We start from the raw sequence: 18,039 nt of genomic DNA, 5'->3' as shown, positions 1-18,039 counted from the left end.
CCGATCCGACCTCAGCCTCATCCAGCAGCAGCAGCAGCAGAGGCAGCGGGAGGAGGCGGAGGAGGAGAGGCCAGAGGTGCCGGGGGCATCCTCCACCCTCACTGTTCCAGGTAGGTCCCGGCTGCCCGGCCCTGCCTTTCCATCACCGCGGGGGATCTCAGCTGGCGTCGCTGGCCTCCTCGCTTCTTCCTTAGCCAGCTCACTTCCAGTCGCTTGTCCCTACCCATCCCCATCTCCCCGATCTTCCCAGACTGCCTGTCCACGACTCGGGCTGTGCTCTGGTTTCGGGAAACTGCCCATTGGGGTGCTGAGCTTTCTGGGAAGCGCAGAGCACTGCAGTAAGGTGGGGAGGGGTCAGGAAGGGGTAGGGGTGAATGACTGCCTCGATTCATCTTTTTCTTTTCTCTCCCTCCATCCTGAATTCTTCTCTTTGCCTAGGGAATGACTGTAAACACACACTCTCTCTCTCTCCCCCCCCCCCCCAAATCCCTTTAGCATTCTGTCCTTTATTCTTTTCTTTCCTCGAGACTGGAAAATCTTGCAATAGACACCCACACGGCTTTTCATCATCTCGCCCCGCCTGGCATATTTAAATTTAGATCTGGAGAAAGAAATCTGGATTTATTTTATTATTTCTGCCTCTTCTTATCCCAGGAAGGGTTTAAGTCAGTTTGCAAGAATGCCTTCAATATAAGAGGATGAAATAAAACAAAATGGATTAGGACTTTGTAGTTGAAGGAAAAGGGTAAAGGGGAGGTGGACAGATAGGATAAAGTCTGTAGTGATGTGAGCGCAGCAAAGCCTGCCTCCAGAGAGGGGAATCTCCTTACTTGTTAGTGGAACTTAATGAGGCAGATTCCTGACGCTATTCAACGAGGGTGAGGAAATACACTGTAGTATGTGTGGCTGTAACAATCCCTCAGTTCCTGGAGCGTTTCCCCCCATTAAAGCTAAATGGGTAAACAGAAAGCGGGATTATCCATTTTAATAACCTCTCCCCACCCCCCACCCCAGTGCTCTTCTCTGCTATAGATGCTGCCTGCTAGTTAGAAAAAAAGCTATTGATATTTTTGGCAAGTGGGCCTAGGTTCCTACAAAACCAAAGAGAGTTCTATTTTGACATTTGTTTTTGTTTTTAAAATCCTGCTTGGTAATATACGAAATGCTGGAAATGAGATTTTGAGGAGTGGAATCAGCATCTTATTTTGTACTGCTTGCTCATCATCAAAGAGCAATACTCAGGCATGCCAGCTGCGATTCATGACAGACAAGATGATTTAATTTATCAGAGTGCTGGGAGCATAGGATGAAATCACCAAAGTGTGCAGGAAAGCATGTGTTTCTCACATCCTCTTAAACCAATTAATAACACTCAAGCGTGGCGAGAAGTCCTGAAAGGTATGCAGTGTGTGATGGTTTTCCTACCTAGCTTTTTATAACTAAAAGTGCTACCAACATGGTTTGGGCGAGGCTGTCAAACGTGCTATTTGCTAGACTTATGGAAATTAGACACAAAAGTACAGTTGAGAGCCTGTCTTCGTAATGAGGGGGGTTTCGCAAACTACGAAACAGAATTCTGAGAAACTCTTTATGGACTCCATGGTTTGAAATGTCTTTTTCTTTCACTAGATTTATTGAAATTAGGTGTTTCAGGACTATTAGTTAGAGGGGTCTTGACTACTAGGATATAGTTGTGATGAAGGTTATGAAAAACTGCAATAATATGAGAACTTTGTAGGTAGCTACAAATTATTTGTTTCCTGATATTTGTGAAAGTAATTTTGAAAAAAGGTTATTTGGGAAAGTAGCAGTTTTTGTCTTATTTACCTATTGTTAGTGATTCTTTTATTTTGATAGACCTATCAAGTAGATCAAATGAGAGCCTGAAAAGTAACCTCTTACGACTTTTGCTTTTCCCTCGAAAGCTAACTCCCCAAAGCCAGTGGCAAATGACAGAGCACTCTAGTTGATTGCAGTTTTAGTTACGGAATATTGAGGAGCTGTATAATGAAGTACAGGCAAAAACCAAACGAGTTAAAATGTTCCTCTCCGTGCATTGTGATCTCTGGATCGGACTGGTCTTTCTGTTTCAACCTTTGTTCTCCCACTGCCTATTCTCCTCTCACAGCTACTGATCTTTTTAACAACATTAAATAGGGCTGTTTCTGCTCCCAGTCCTCCAGAGGCTGCCCATCTCTTTCACACTAGATGCCCAGACCCTGAAAATGGCCCAGGAAGGCTGAGAGTCTCTCGGTGCCCCTCCCCCTCCTATCTCTCACATCTCAGACCCTAACTCCCTCCACTGTAGCCACACTGGCTGTTTCTTCATTTCCCAAATGCCTCTCTGGGATAGGGCCTTTGCACTTGCCTTTTTCTCTGCTCAGAATTCTGGAACTTCACATTCCTCAGGTTTGCTCCACGTCACTGTAACAAAGAAGCCTTTCCTAACCAGCTATATTCAATAGTAATCCGCATGCCCTTTTGTATGGATTCTTCTCCATGCACTTGTTACCCTCAATCCTCCTTATAAGCTTGCTTCCCCTTACTAGAACATAAGCGCTGTGAGGGCATCAACCTTGTTTTGTTCGCTATGAAATTATTATACATCTACCTACCTAGAAGAGCATCTGTTACACACTGGCACAGATAGATTTGTTGAATGGATGAATGAATAAACAAAAATGCTGGCATCAAGGATCTTTTGAGTGTCTGCTATTCAATTATCTTGTGAAATTCTTCACTGAAATTTAGCAAGGGATATGTAAAAAAATAAAGGAATGTTAGGTAGAAGTATTTGTAAGTAAAAGTTATGAAATTTAGATATTTAGTTTTAGCTAATTACGGTGTTTATCTTATTCTGACCACAGAGAAGTGATTGATAATACTTGAGTGCTCTTATTATGTCTTGTCAAGATTCTTTACCCAAGTGCACTTACAATCCTCTTACGACCTAGGAAGGTATTAATATACCTTATATAGCTGTGATTGAGCTTGAGTTTATTCTTTGCCTCTTTTCAGTGCTTCTGACTCTTTGGACATGTGTGTGAAAAACTATAGGACTTATCACAGGCAAAATTTAGAAAACTAATAAAGCATAGTTAGTGAATGGTATCTGACTGAGCCTTGTCAGTCCATAGTAGAGAAATTGAGCATTGGCCTTGATTAGTATTCTCTGGATATTTTTATTCTGAAAATTTATGCCTCTATGTATTCCTGAGAAATTAGAAAGTAAGGTTAAAGAAGTTGAATAAGAGATTGAAATAATCATGATGTAAAAACACCCCCTGATTTTTTATTTTCTCATTAAGTTATAAAACACCATCTTCAGAGAGTAGTGAGAATAAAGACCGAGGTTGAGATCTGTCAGATCCATTGTTTTCTCCAGTGTACGCAGCAGTTCGAATTTCTCCATCTGCACCAGGATTTGTTAGAAATAAACATTTGAGAGACCAGGGGAGAATTAATTTGGGGGCTGCTGGTAGCTGAGAAACCATATCATATTCACTCTGATGGTCCATTAGATGGGAGGCATGCTGGGGGTGGGGGCGAGGGCTGCCGGAGGAAATAATGAGCTCCATTTCAAATTCTCCGCGTGAAGAACAGACGCAGGGCATCTCCATGAATTTTTATAACTGTCTTCTGCACACAGAAAAAGCTTCTTGAGAGATATATANCTTTTTTATTTTGGAAAATGTTAATCATATAGAAAGTAAACAGAATAGCATTAAAAAAAAAGCCCATACCCGTCACCTAGTGTTAACAGTGACTGAATTCTGCTGTTACTGTTTCACCCACACCTCCACCCATTTCTACTGTATGGGATTTTGGGGGGAGGGGGGCAGAGAATGTACATACATTGAAATGTACATACCTTAACTGTACTATTTTGTATTTTTCACATATGGATAGGCTCATGTAACCATCATCACCCCTTTGAAGATATAGAACCTTTACATCACCATAGCAAGTTCCCTCCTGCCTGCTTCCCAGGCAATCCCTGCCCCTTATCCAGGTACAACTACTATTCTTTTTTGGTTTGCTTATCTATTTAGAGAGAGAGCACGAGTGGGGGAGGGGCAGAGAGGGAGAGAGAGAGAATTACAAGCAGGTTTCACACTGCCAGCACAGAGCCCCACGTGGGGCTCAAATCCATGAACCAAGAGATCATGACCTGAGCCAAAACCAAGAGTTGGACACTTAACCAACTGTGCCACCCAGGCACCCCAAGACTACTTTTCTAATTATTTTTATAGATTAGTTCTGCATTTTCTAGAGCTTCATAAAACAGAATCATATGGCAGGTACTCTTTGTATCTGGCTGCTTTAGCTCACTCTAATTCCATCAGTTTCATCCATATTGCACGTTCAATAGCTTATTTCTTTTTTACTGCTGAGCCATATTCCATTGTATGAATTACTCCACTTTGGTTTATTGCTTCTTTCTATTGATGGCTATTTGGGTTATTTCCAGTTTTAGCCATTGTAAATGAAGCTGCTACATTCCTGGACAAATCTCTGTGTGAGTACATCTTCATATCACGTGCATAATGCCTAGGAGTGGAATTGCTGGAACCCACCACACTTAACATTTTTTCAATGTTTATATATTTTTGAGAGAGAGAGAGAGTGAGCAGGGGAGGGGCAGCGGGAGAGGGAGACACAGACTCCGAAGCAGGCTCCAGGCTCTGAGCTCTCAGCACAGAGCCCGATGTGAGGCTTGAGCCCACGAACTGTGAGATCATGACCTGAGCCAAAGTTGGACATTTAACTGACTGAGCCACCCAGACGCCCCCACGCTTAATAGCAATCAATTTAAAAATTATGAACTTTGATATGGACTATAACTATATACTTTCTATTACATTCAAATAACTTGGTTTAAGACTTACCGATTTAAACAAACCTGATGGAAATCTGTCTGTGAAAGCATTTATTTATTTACTTTTTTTCTGTTTCAATGAATTTAAAAATCAGTAGGAGAAATGGGATTAGAAATTGACTGTTCTATCTAAAGTACTCCTACTTTAAAGGCCATATTCCCAGATGGGGTAATTATGATTTCTTTCCAGGATTTTAGTAACCAAAGGGTGCTATTTCTTGGTGAAAACACATGCCATTGTGTTGAATTTGAGTCCAGTTTGTTTTAGTGGTGGTTTTGTAATGTTTTTTAATGTGACTGAACAAAAACTACCAAATATTTTTCTGAAAGAAACTCCCTCCCCCGCACACACCCCTACAGCCAAGTATATAAATATTGAACTCAATTCTCTTTCAGTGTTCTGTCTAACTAGGTTAGCTACAGTATTGTCATTCATTCACTTGGCTTAGTGTAATGTGCCTTAATTTCCTTTTGTCCAAATAGCCTTAGCTTGGAGATGGATACAATATTTTCCACCTGCTATTTTTAAAAACTGTACTTTATAGTAGTTACCTGGAAAATTCTAAAACTTTGAAAGCTATGTGTTGTAATGCGATAAATCATAAGCTTAAGAAACAGTTTCTGTTTGCTCTGAAGATTGTTTGGAGATGTCTCTTTAGTTGGCCTTTTGTGTATGCACAATCCATATGTCTAAACCATACCAGATTCTGTGCCTTTTGAATTGTTTTATGACCGTGTGTGTGTCATCGGGACAAGACAGTATTCCTAAGAACTTGCCGATGATGTCTGTGAGTATCAAGGCCACATCACTTGGGCCTGAAATGTGTGATTCTGAATAGGGTATTTCATTTTATGTAGGGTAGAGTGTGTCAAGGAAGTGGTAATCATTTTCCATCATTACTAACATGTCAAATCTGCTCTGTGATCTCGTGAACCCAGACTGTAACGTGCCTTGATACTGTACTACAGTTCTCTGAAACCTTCAGTTCATAATGCCTGTTAAGATCTCCATGTTAAGGCTCTACGTCTTGCACAAAAATTAAGATTTAGAATAAATTTCATTTATATGTGAGATTTCAATTTCTATTTAGTGCACTTTTTTTCTGAAGTAGGTTTTTATATCATAATTATTTTCTAAGTTGAAAATTAAACATTCATTCGCGTTATCAGTTGTTGTACTTAGTCCAGTTTTGCTTCTGTTCAGTAGAGAATTATTTAAAAGCTATGTAGTTTTAATTCACTTGTTACGTCTGCTGAAATGTAGAACACTTATACAGCTAAGCCAGTACCGATTCACATTTATGGACCTAAATGCTGGTTGGGTTTTAGGTGACCAGTTAGTTGGAAGTTCGTAGAAATGTCCAGCCTCAAGCCAGAGCTCATGCTTTGAGGACCCTGGCTTATCTTTGGGGTTAAGTACTCTAGGGATATTGCATAATTCTACATCCTTTGGCCTTTCTAAAGTAAAATAAAGCCCGCATCCATAGTTTTATTCCCACCTACCAATTCCTCTTTTATTATAACAGAAATAGAATGGATAGATGGATGATTTGTTTTTCCTAATAGGTTAACTATAACCAGGAGTTGAATAGAAGGGTCTTGGGGTTTGTGACTACTGGATTTTGTGACCCATCCCACCCTTGCTTGCTGTCATGTTTTTGGAAAGGGTAGAAATTAAGTTGTCAAAATATGGCTCTTTATAGTTAAGTGGATTATGTTTCTTCAAAACTTTAAACATGCTGCATGTTTGTATGAGTAGAGTTTGTTTATAAATGTCTGGGTGACTGAGACAAGATTATCAAAGGTACCACAACAATTTAAAATTAATTACAATTCATTCTAAAAATGAAATATGGGGAGGCCATGCTTTTTATGTAAGGGGGGAAAATGCCTCCAAGATTATGGGTATAATAGTATTTTTTAAAACATTTTTTCACTAAGTAAAATGAACTGTGCATGGACCAATGATGAGAGTACGTCATGAAACAGATGACATTCAATTCAATTTATATGCCTGAAGTTAAAAAAAAAAGTCCATCTACTTACTTATATTAAATGAATTGGTATATTCCTGATATTTACATTTTCTTTTTTTTTTTTCTAATTTTTTAATGTTTATTTATTTTTGAGAGAGAGAGAAGGAGAGAGAGAGAGGAAGGAGCAGAGAGAGAGGGAGACACAGAATCCGAAGCAGGCTGCAGGCTCCGAGCTGTCAGCACAGAGCCCGATGTGGGTCTCGAACTCAGGAACCATGAGCTCATGACCTGAGCTGAAGTTGGATGCTTAACTGACTGAGCCCCCCAAGACCCCCCAAGTATTTACATTTAAAAACAGATAACTTCTCTTCATAAAACAAGTACTTCCCAAAGTTCAGTTTATAATATATTTCTGCTGTTAGATTCTGGACATTTAGCAGAAAAGCTGTGGCTTAATACTTCCTAAATCAGAGTTTAACTCTCATTCATAATCATATACAAGAAAAATATTTGATAGTAATGTATGAAACAACTAATTGATCTTCCAGTGATGTTTAGAATGGAATAGTGTCTAATATCAGTTTAAATATGTAATTAAAATTTTTTCACTCTGTAGATTATCATAAGTCTTCTTGAAATCCTATGCTCTTAGAACTAGAATGGTAGAAATGGCCTTCCCCTAAGTGCTTTGCCCTGGCAATGTTTGAAAAGTATATGACGTAAGCTGGAGCACATTCACATCTTAAGAGATGTTGTGGTACCCCCTGAGAGTTACAAAGTCTGATAAAAACTGATAGTTAATGATTTGATGCTTTCCTTCATAGTAAATATGACTAAGTCGAGTGAGCCTTTTTATAATCTAAACTTTCTCAATCAACCGATTCTGGTTTGTGAATGAGAAGAATCAAAAAGATGTGTATTTTAAAATTGCTTCTGATTCATAGTATTTCAAGTAGGGAAGAAGTCTTGTGAATTAACAAAGCTTGGTAGGTGTGGGATGTAAAAATGTAGGAAGTGAAGCCTGGAGGCTGAGGCTGAAGAGAAAAGAAGGCAGAAGTAATAGAACTCACTGTGACGAGTTGGAGAGGAGGTCAAGTAAGCAATTTCATGGGAGTGAAAATCACTCACAAGTTGTGAATGTTTTTTCTTCCTGTATGTATCAGGGACTCACTGTCCTTTATACCTTATTAAGATAGGGGTTCTAGGCAGCCAGTGGAAGGGTGTAGGGCATTCATGAACAGCCTGAAATTAATTATGTAGTCTGCAATTATCTAGTATTTGGAGTATCTGTAAGATTTTCAAAGGAATCCTTGACCCCAGAAATGTTAAGAAAACCGGCCATTAGGCCTTTGTAAGTGGACTCAGGAAAAGAACAAAGGTAACATTCGGACTCAAATAACAGTTTTGTATGTTCTTAACATGTGGATACTTTCTCTGTTATTGTGCACATGTGATGGGTAAAATTAGTAAGTGTGACCGCAGCATAACTAATCCTGCCAAAAGGCTTTAACCCTTTAAAGAACTGGTTGCTTATGATGAATGTGCCTTGGTCATGTCTTTCATTCCTTGGTTTTTCCATTCCATTTGTAGAATGGCTACCAATATGCAACATATATCTTTTGGTAGATCACATGACTTTGAATTGTTTTATATCCAGGTTTCATTATACAATTAATGAACTGGTAGGATACCTTACACTTGAAAATACCCTCTGTTCAGAATTCTTTGGCAGTCACCCAGAAACTCTCTGCATCTTGGCTCTTGGCCCTTCCACTGAAGGATAGGGTCACTGAAATTAAGTTAATCATCTTAATAAGGGCTCTGATGATTCTGTAAATCATCCAATCCCTCCAGGTCTGATTATAAACCTCAATCAGTTTTCGTAGAAGAGGATGTACACTGGCTGTTATTAATTCCCTAAGAAGGCATTTATAAAAACCTAAGCCTTTCCTCACCCACTGAAACATGCATTAATATTTTGTCTTTAAACAGTTTTGGGGTCAAAATAGTAATTTCAGCTTACAGTGATTTAAATCTGCCAGCAATTGAACTTGCTGTTTTCATTACGAGTGCTATTTTCTGGGCTTTGAAAATTAATATTGTTTCTAAACTCACTGAAACCCATATTTTTCTACTCACTTTCTTGATTTATGCCTTTCCCGGTTTCACTAATAACTGATTACATTGGAAGAGATAGATGCTATGAAGATGAATGGCAGAGTGAAGAATTTTCTTTGTTTTGAGGAATAATTTTGTATTGCAGAATTTTTCTTTCATTTGTAAATCCAAATGGAGAAATTTGTATTTCAACACATTCTGATGTTCTGAAGATAAATAATAGCATGTGTTGTGACTTGGAAAGTTGCAGCTTCAGAGAGCAGCATGGGGCACAGACATGGAGGTAGAAAAGGAATAGGCGCTCCTGATGAGTCCAAGTCTTACTGTGACCATCGTGCTTCATGTACATAAGGACTGGCCCATGGTCTGGAACTCTGTGTAGGGACTATGCATGGGGCCCATCATGGATCCTGCAGCTTAAAGATAGAGATCTATCAAAGGCAGATGAAACTCTCCCGGCCCAGTGTACTCCCCTTTCTTCCCCCTCAGTATTTATTAAATTTTTAAAAGGTTTTTATTGATTATTTTTGAGAGACAGAGAGCGCGAGCGGGGGAGGGGGAGAGAGAGAGAGAGAGAGAGAGAGAGAGAGAGAGAGAGAGAGAGGAAGACCCAGAATCCAAAGGAGAACGTGGGGCTTAAACTCACAAACTGCGAGATCATGACCTGCGCCAAAGTCAGACACTAACCAACTAAGCCCCTATCCTCCCTCTCCCCCCCGGGACCCATCAGTATTTCTTTCTTTTCTTTTTTTTTTTAATGTTTTATTTATTTCTAGGAGAGAGAGAGAGAGAGAGAGACAGCGTGAGCAGGGGAGGGTCAGAGAGAGAGGGAGATACAGACTCTGAAACAGGCTCCAGGCTCTGAGCTGGCAGTCAGCACAGAGCCCGACGCGGGGCTTGAACCCACGAACCGTGAGATCGTGACCTAAGCGAAAGTCGGATGCTTAACCGACTAAGCCACCCAGGCGCCCCAACCCATCAGTATTTCTTATCAATAATTCAATCTCAGGTCTATAGCTTTGAATAGTTTGTTATGCAATAATTATATTATTTTTAAAAAAGTTATGCTTGAGTATTAATATTACAACCATCAAATGTTTGATACAGTAATATATAGGTAGTCAAAATATCTTTATATTCTAAAACATAAAAATGAAAAAAAATTTTATTTTTTTCATTTAATTTAACATTCTCTGTCTCTCTTCCCACTCTCGCCTCTCATGAGGTGATCTCATCCACTTAAGATGCTTTAAATACCATCTGTATGCTAAGACTCCCTAGAGCTCGCTCCTGAATATATCTACCAATTATTTTGACGTCTTTATGTGGATATATCATAGGTATTTCAGTTTAAGCATATCTAAAACTGAACTCTTGATTTTTCACCACAGCTTCCAGAAAAATCTCCTTTATTGTTTTGTTCTCTTTAACTCTAATCCTCAGGGGCACCTGGGTGGCTCAGTCTGTTAGTCATGATCTCATGGTTTGTGGGTTCGGGCCCCGTGTCAGGCTCTGTGCTGCCAGCTCAGAGCCTGGAGCCTGCTTCGGATTTTGTGTCTCCCTCTCTCTCTACCCCTTCACCACTCACACTCTGTTTCTCACTCTCTCTCTCTCAAAAATGAATAAAATATTTTTAAAAATCTTCAAAACCAAAAAACTATAATCCTCAGAACTTATGTGCCTTACAACTGGAAGACTTACCTTTTGACCACCTTCTTCGAACTTCCATCCATTCCTATTGTTACTGAGAACCAGTGAAGTGCCTCACTGGCCTGTGAAGGAAAGGTGAAGGAAAGGAAAGCTTGTCATTTGCTCCACCTTCCTCTTCATCTAGTCAGTCACTAAATCCCGAGTCCATCTCCCAAGTATTCTGCACCTGTTACTTTTTGTCCATCTTCAGTGCCCCTGCTCTGGCTGAGGTTTTTCTTCTACTCTGGTTCAGGTTAGCATGGTAATGGCCTCCTGTGGTCTGTTCTCCATGCTTGAAAATTTGCATTTCCCAGAGCAAATGATAGAGATCATCTCCTCCCCCACAATAGTGGTTATTTTATTTATTTTTATTTTTTTTGAGCGCGTGATGCAAGAGTGAGCAAGTGCTTGTGAATGAGGAAGGGGTAGAGCCTGAGAGAGTGACAGACTTAAGCAGGCTCCATGCTCAGCACAGAGCCTGAAGCTGGGTTCTAACCCATGACACATAAAATCATGACCTGAGCCTAAATCAAGAGTGGAACGCTTACTGACTGAGCCACTCAGGTGCCCCTGGTTATTTTATTTTTAAGTAATGATCTGACCAAGCATCTCATGACATTGAGAACCAAGTCAAAGGTCTTAACCTGACCTACAAGGCTTTGCATGATATACCATTCCAGTCTATGCTCCATTTTCTCTGCATCACTAATGCTCCAGTTCTCTGTGTCTTGAGTGTGACAGGTTTTGTACCTTACAGCCTTTGACACACACACACACACACACACACACACACAATTCACCTGGGTTATTGCATTCAAACTTCAGATATTGGCTTAAATGCTATTTCTTTTAAACAGGTTTTCTTTGGGTTTTCACACTGAGCTAGGTTCCTCTGTTATGTGCTCTCATAGGTGCCTCCTACTTGTTCAAGGTATGTAATTGATTTGTAGCTGGGCACCCAGTCCATATTTCCATATTTGTTTTCTCTAGATTAGAAGCCAGTTGAGGCCAGGTGCAATTTTGGTTGGGATTGTATTCCTGTATAAATATTTATTGAGTATCTGAATGACTCCATATAGAGAAATATTTCATTGAATACCTTCTTTTATTCCCATTTTTGGGTTGGCTTTTATAGAGAGTGCATACAGAAAAAGGATATCTTCTAGAGAAAAGGCTGTAGGACTTTCTGAATGAAGTGGCCTAAGTATATATGTTTTGGATCAAGAGTATGCCTGGTTTGAAAAAAAAATACATGGGAAGAGGGATGTATTTACTTGAATTCAGTATAATACATGCTGGTTTATATATGGGGCCAAAGATAATATACAAGATTCCTACAGTGACTGATTTCATTCCTCTTCTTTTTTTTCTTTTTTTTTTTTTTTAAACAAAACTCACTGAGTTTCTACTATTTGCCAGGCACTACATCATCACTGATTACAGATTATACCCAGTGGGGACATAGATAAAGAGACCATAAGTGATAATAGAGTGTGGTAAGAGCTATGGTGCAGGAGTATATAGGACACTGTGAAGACACAGGTTTGGGGAAATAATTTGGCCTGTTTTCTGGAAGACAGTACACTTAAGGGGAGTTTCAAAGTGATGTAAAAAAGCAAAAGAAGGAAATTTTTTCTTATTTTTGATTTAGAACTTTTTTCCATTTCTTTCTGTGATAACAATATAATAATATAACAATATAATATTTCTATTCCTTTTTAGCTTTGGTATTCTCTAGAATATTATGAATTTTATTTCTTACTTTTATGGTTCATCATTTTGAGACGTTTAGAAAAGAAAAAATAATGTAGCTTCTTTCACAGTGCCCGCATTTCTTAAGGACACCAGACTGATGATATACACCCTTCTCTCTCTCTTTTTTTAATGTTTATTTATTTTTGAGAGACAGCTCAAGCAGGGGAGGGGCAGAGAGAGAGAGAGGGAGAGAGAAGGAGAGAAAGGGAAAGACAGAGTCTGTAGCAGGCTCCAGGTTCTGAGCTGTCACCACAGAGCCTAAAGCAGGGCTCGAACTCACTAACCATGAGATCATGACCTGAACCATATTGGACGCTTAACCGACTAAGCCACCCGTACACACCCTGCTTTTAAAGGAATTGAATCCTGAATTCAAGCATTAAACCCATTTCCTTCAGTGTAGATCTGCTGTGACCTAGTAATCAGTACTTTTTGCCTTTACATTGAAGTATTTTGCCATTAAAATAGTTGGGGTGTCACCACCTTGACCAAACTGTGCTGTTTTGCTTTTACTTTTTTTTGATGTTTGTTTATTTTTGAGAGTGAGTAGGGGAGGGGGCAGAGAGAAGGAGGCAGGATCTGAAGCTGGCTCATCACTGAGAGTGGAGAGCCCAACACCGGGGACTCGAACCCACAGATGGGGAGATCATGACCTGAATTGAAAAAGGTTAAGTTGAACGATTAACCTGCTGAGCTACCCAGGCTCTCCTGTGTTGTTTTCTTAATATGTCAGTCCTCAACATGAACAGAGCACAGACCAGTTGTATCTTGATGTCTCCTACCTCTTTCTCCCTCATCTGCAATAGCCTGGTGGCTATTTCCCAAATCTGTCATGAAAACAACTTGGCTTCTCTTCTTTTCCCTTCAGTGACCCTAAATTTCATATCCACACCTCACCAGAAAAAAGTGAGTGATTTAAAATAATAATTTTGTTAACGATTGCGGTTGACCATCTGAATGGAGAAAGGTAATTGCACAAAGCAGTTACCTGGTTTTTTGCTAAATCAGAAAGTTTATAAAACCTAATAGATGGGGATTTTATGTATTCATGAAGTTTTTCTCCATGAAGGTTAATCTAGAGACGTACTCCTAGTAAGAGGCCATTTAGCTGAAAATTACCAAAGCAAGAGAAAGGGTATCACATTTACTTTCAGCTATATTCTTTGATATATTTTTTGTGGATATAATTGAGGTTTGCTGTTACCACTGAAAACATTTTTCTGTCATGCAGTTTTTGAATTTTTTTAAACTCCTGAAGTCTTGTAAATCTCCCAGGCTAGGGGAATCGAGACACGGAAGCAGGTGGCTTACCAGGGAGAGCATATGGGCTGCCTGTGGCTGTTCTCCCTTGGGCTCTAGCCCCACCGTGTTTGTTTCTCAGGGTACTTGTGTGGCGTGTTGTCTTTCATGGCTTTCAGAGACTAAGGAAGAGACTGTACCTCATACCCCACCATTCCAGATGTGAACAGTTTTTAGATGGAAGAGGCAATCTATAAATATGTTTAGTGGAAGACATTGTCTTAACTCAGCAGATCTGCCCTCCTGCCCAGTATATCTATTTCAGTCCTTTCTCTAACCTGGAGAACCTGGAAGTATCACTGGTTCTGTCTTCTCCCTCTCTTACCGTCACTGGTCACTCAATGAGTTCTTTTAAGGATCCATCACCATGTCTTTAGTGTCCATTCCTTCTGTTTTATTTTTACAGCCACTCTCTCTGTCCGAGTGCCCACTCCATTTGTTTGGCCTATTACAACAATCTATTAGGTCTTCCTGTTTTTTCTCCCTCTAACTCAGACCATCTACCCTTACTGCATGCATCTTCCTGCAACATTGCTTTCTTTTCTTAAGCTTTCCTTATATTGTCATTAAAATTTGAAGTCTTCTGTCAGGCTTCTTCTTCCTTCCAACTTTTTATATTGAGTGTTTTGAAATATACTGAAAAATGGAAAAAATGGTATAATAGCTATCCACATATCCTTCACCAGGATGCAGCAGTTGTCAAAATTTTGTCATGTTTGCTTTATCTCTGTTACGGCCTATCTTTCTACAAACGCGCACACACGTACATACACACCCACACACTCAAAGTTGTAGAACCAGTTGACACTTAGTCCTGTGCATCCTGACTTTTCATCCCTGAATGCTTCAGCATACCTCTCCTCACAGCTAGTAGTAATTCTTTTGAAATGGTAAAATAATTATTAACAACTTTTTAGTGAGCTATATAAAAATGAATGAGGAAAAGGCAGAGCTTCAAGTAACAAATGAATAAAGAAACCTTATAGATTGTATGTGGCCAATTCTTAAGGTTTCACTTTGATTGGTTATATTTATGCAAATAACATTTTATTTATATTACATGTATACCATGTTGTGGTAAGACTATGCTTTGTATAAGGGGAACATTTTAGTCAAATAGGTGGCTCTCCAAAATGAGATGTTCTGCTGGGCTTCCAATTTAATTTGTTCCTTGGTCATTTCCCATCAATCTAGGTCAGCTGTTTGACATGTAACCTCTAAGCGGTCATATATGGAATGTCTGGTACCTTACTTCCCCTTTCCTTTGCTGCCCTTATCCGTCCGAGTTTGGTGATGGAAATGGTAACCCGTAAAACCTGAGAGTTATCATCAGCCTTGCATGCTACTATGCGGACGAGAGCCAGTAGCGTGTGTATGGAAAGGAAGAAGCCAGTATACAGAGGTGGAGTTCCTGGTTTCAGTCATTCCCAAGACTGAACTAACAGCTAACTGTTAGCCTCATGTTTTGCTTGTACAGCCTTTCTTTGAATGAGTTGATAAATTCTCATTCTTGCCTCAGCAAATTGAAGTATACTGATTGGATTTCTGTTAACTAAAAAGCCATAGCTAGCACAATATGTTATTTCCTATACTAAGTTTTAACTCTAAGAAAATTCTAAATCGGTAGACATTTTCTCTCCCCAGTGGCACTGCCCTACCCATCTGACCCTAACTCCAGCCGAGTTCTGCTTTCTCTGTGAAGCTTTTCCGGTCGATAGTTATTTCCTACTAGACCACTTACAATCTCCATCTGGTGATTCAATATTTGATAACATGGTGTTTTAAATTAGTCTCTAATTTTAGGTTTCTGGTGTGTTTATTTTGTCTTTCTCTTGAGCTTCTGAGTTTCTTCAGATCATAGATATATTCATTCACTCAATTTACATCTGGAATGCCAAACATCCAGTAAGCTTTTAATAAAAGTGTGTTGATTCATAACATGTTATGACCACATCCTTAGAAATATTTATGAAACTCTCAGTATCTTTTGTTATTTATGTATTTACCCCTCATGCCTATCACAGTGCTGGACATATAGTACATACTCCAAACACTTGCTAATTAAATGTGTGTTGTGTTCTTAGACTTAAGAGTTTGCGGCAGATGCTGACAGTATTAAAATGAATTTAAGAAACAAAACAGATGAACATAGGGGAGGGAAAGCAAAAATAAGGTAAAAACAGAGGGAGACAAACTGTAAAGACTCTTAAATACAGAGAACAAACTGAGGGTTACTGGAAGGGTGTTAGTTGGGGAATGGGCTAAATGGGTGAGAGGCATTCAGGAGGACACTTGTTGGGATGAGCACTGGGTGTTGTATGTAAGTGATGAATCACTCAATTCTACTCCTGAAATCCATATTACACTATATGTTAACTAACTTGGATTTAAGTTAAAAAAAGAACATAAAATCTTCAAGTTCATTTTTAAATGTTTTTTAAAGATGATGAATTGAATAATACTCTATGGGGTTTTAAGATTGAAAACTGTCAGTCAGCCATGATGTTATTATACCAGACTTTATGGCTTAAACCTGGACCACTTTTCAGAGTCTTTTCCTTTCCCTGTCCTGTATTTTTGTTTCGTTCCATTTTTACTTTTATTTATTTATTTTTGTCTCTTGTTAACACTTAGTTTGTCACTTTTTGGTCCATGATGATAACCTTATGCCTCACTCTTGCTCCCCTCCTTTTCCCACCTTCATTTTCTCATCACTTCCAGGTGCTAATTTGGATGTGGGATTGCAGACAAGAACCTTTTTACTCCTCAAAATTCTGCCGCAGGGTCTCTGACTTATAAAAACAAATTTCTAAATCAACATTGGAAACAAGTACATTTAATTAATCAGTTTGCAGTGATTATCAAACAAAAGTCCTCTTTCACACAGAAAGCATAATAAATGAGTGCAGTCATTAAACTTTATTAGGGACACTTTAAAATTTTTTAATGTTTTTATTTATTTCTGAGAGAGAGAGAGAAAGCGTGAGCAGAGAAGGGTCAGAGAGAGAGGGAGACAGAATCTGAAGCAGGCTCCAGGCTCTGAGCTAGCTGTCAGCACAGAGCCCAACGCGGGGCTCGAACCCACAAACGGTGAGATCATGACCTGAGCCGAAGTTGGACCCTTAACCGACTGAGCCACCCAGGTGCCCCTATTAGGGACACTTTAAAGAACTGGGTGCCCAGCTGAATATTAGCTCACAGTTGTAATGTTGGAGAGGAAGGGGCCGTGGTGAATTTGAGACCTAGAAGAGGGAGAGTGTGAGAGAAGCAGGGTTTAGGTGTTGTCGGGTAGGGCAGAGAATGGGGTTCTGTGTAACCACACGTGCATCCGTGGTTGATGTCTTTACCAAGAGAGGCATCATTCTAGGGCTGGTGGCTAGAACATGGGCTTGAGGGTTCGGGCAGCTGGAGTTCAGAAATCTGCTTTGCCTCCTTAGGTGTGCTTTTGGGAGCTGGGGTGCCTTACAGAATTGTTGTTAAGTATTAAGCTGATATATGTGAAATATCTGGAACTTAACAGATGCTTGTTAATACTGTTTTTAATAGAGATTATTTTTAGTCAATTAAATATTTCAGAAGTACAAATATTCTGTCTTGATTTATGTTCTTGAGAGTTTGTTCATAATGGTTGAATAGGTAGACAGAAAAGGTAAACGGGCCAGTTTTACAACTTTCTAGTAAATGAGGCTGGATTTGTTTTCATTGTTTTATTAGGTTTCTTTGTAAATTAGACTCCAAAAGCGCATCTGTGTTACTGTAATAAGAAATATTAAAGTTTATCATGGAATAAAATTACTGTTTTTCTTTTAAAACAACCTAGAAACAACATTGTCTTTGGAATGTTACCTCAAGCAAGCAAGCAAAATATACTTGAAAGCCAAAAAACAGTGATGTATTCATCTGCGAGCTTCAAGTTTTCACTATTATATGGATTCCTTTTGTTTTGCTGAGAAGACAAATTGGCTTTTAAGAAAGACTGAATTCAAACAGTAGTTTTTATTATTCTTTTTTTTCTGTCCAGAAAATCTTAACATGAGCTGGAATATTCTCAGCATGCAAATAAGCCAAGGAAGACTGGCTCTAGTCCTTTGGAAGACTTTGTATTCAGAGGATAGTGTTTCTTCTTTATGGAAAAAACAAAAACGTTTTGCAGCCCTCCCTTCGCTTTGCTAGCCTTGGCAGTATGGTGGGGAGTAGTATTTGTCCATTAAGTTGGTGTGTCTTGAAACGCTCTCCTTAGAACAGAGTTCTGCAAAGCAGATGGAACCTTATTTATTTTTGAATACGTACCTCAGAGGAGCAGTAAATCCTGTTGGTCTCCAG

At 39.3% G+C, this 18,039-nt stretch overlaps 1 protein-coding gene across 1 annotated transcript in view; it reads left to right on the top strand.

Annotated features, from left to right (window-relative positions):
• The window catches only part of FAM171B (family with sequence similarity 171 member B), a 70,990-nt gene that overhangs the window by 5,074 nt on the left and 47,877 nt on the right, over positions 1-18,039 (top strand). The window contains exon 3 of the mRNA XM_077780264.1: positions 3-110. Within this exon, the coding sequence (XP_077636390.1) occupies positions 3-110 (108 nt within the window). The remainder of the gene's footprint in view (positions 1-2; positions 111-18,039) is intronic.

This window comes from Crocuta crocuta, unplaced genomic scaffold (genome assembly GCF_008692635.1).
Source record: "Crocuta crocuta isolate KB4526 unplaced genomic scaffold, BGI_CrCroc_1.0 scaffold38, whole genome shotgun sequence".
Classification (NCBI taxonomy): Eukaryota; Metazoa; Chordata; class Mammalia; order Carnivora; family Hyaenidae; genus Crocuta; species Crocuta crocuta.
The sequence above is the reverse complement of the archived record's forward strand: the minus strand, read 5'-3'. Positions and strand labels throughout refer to the sequence as shown.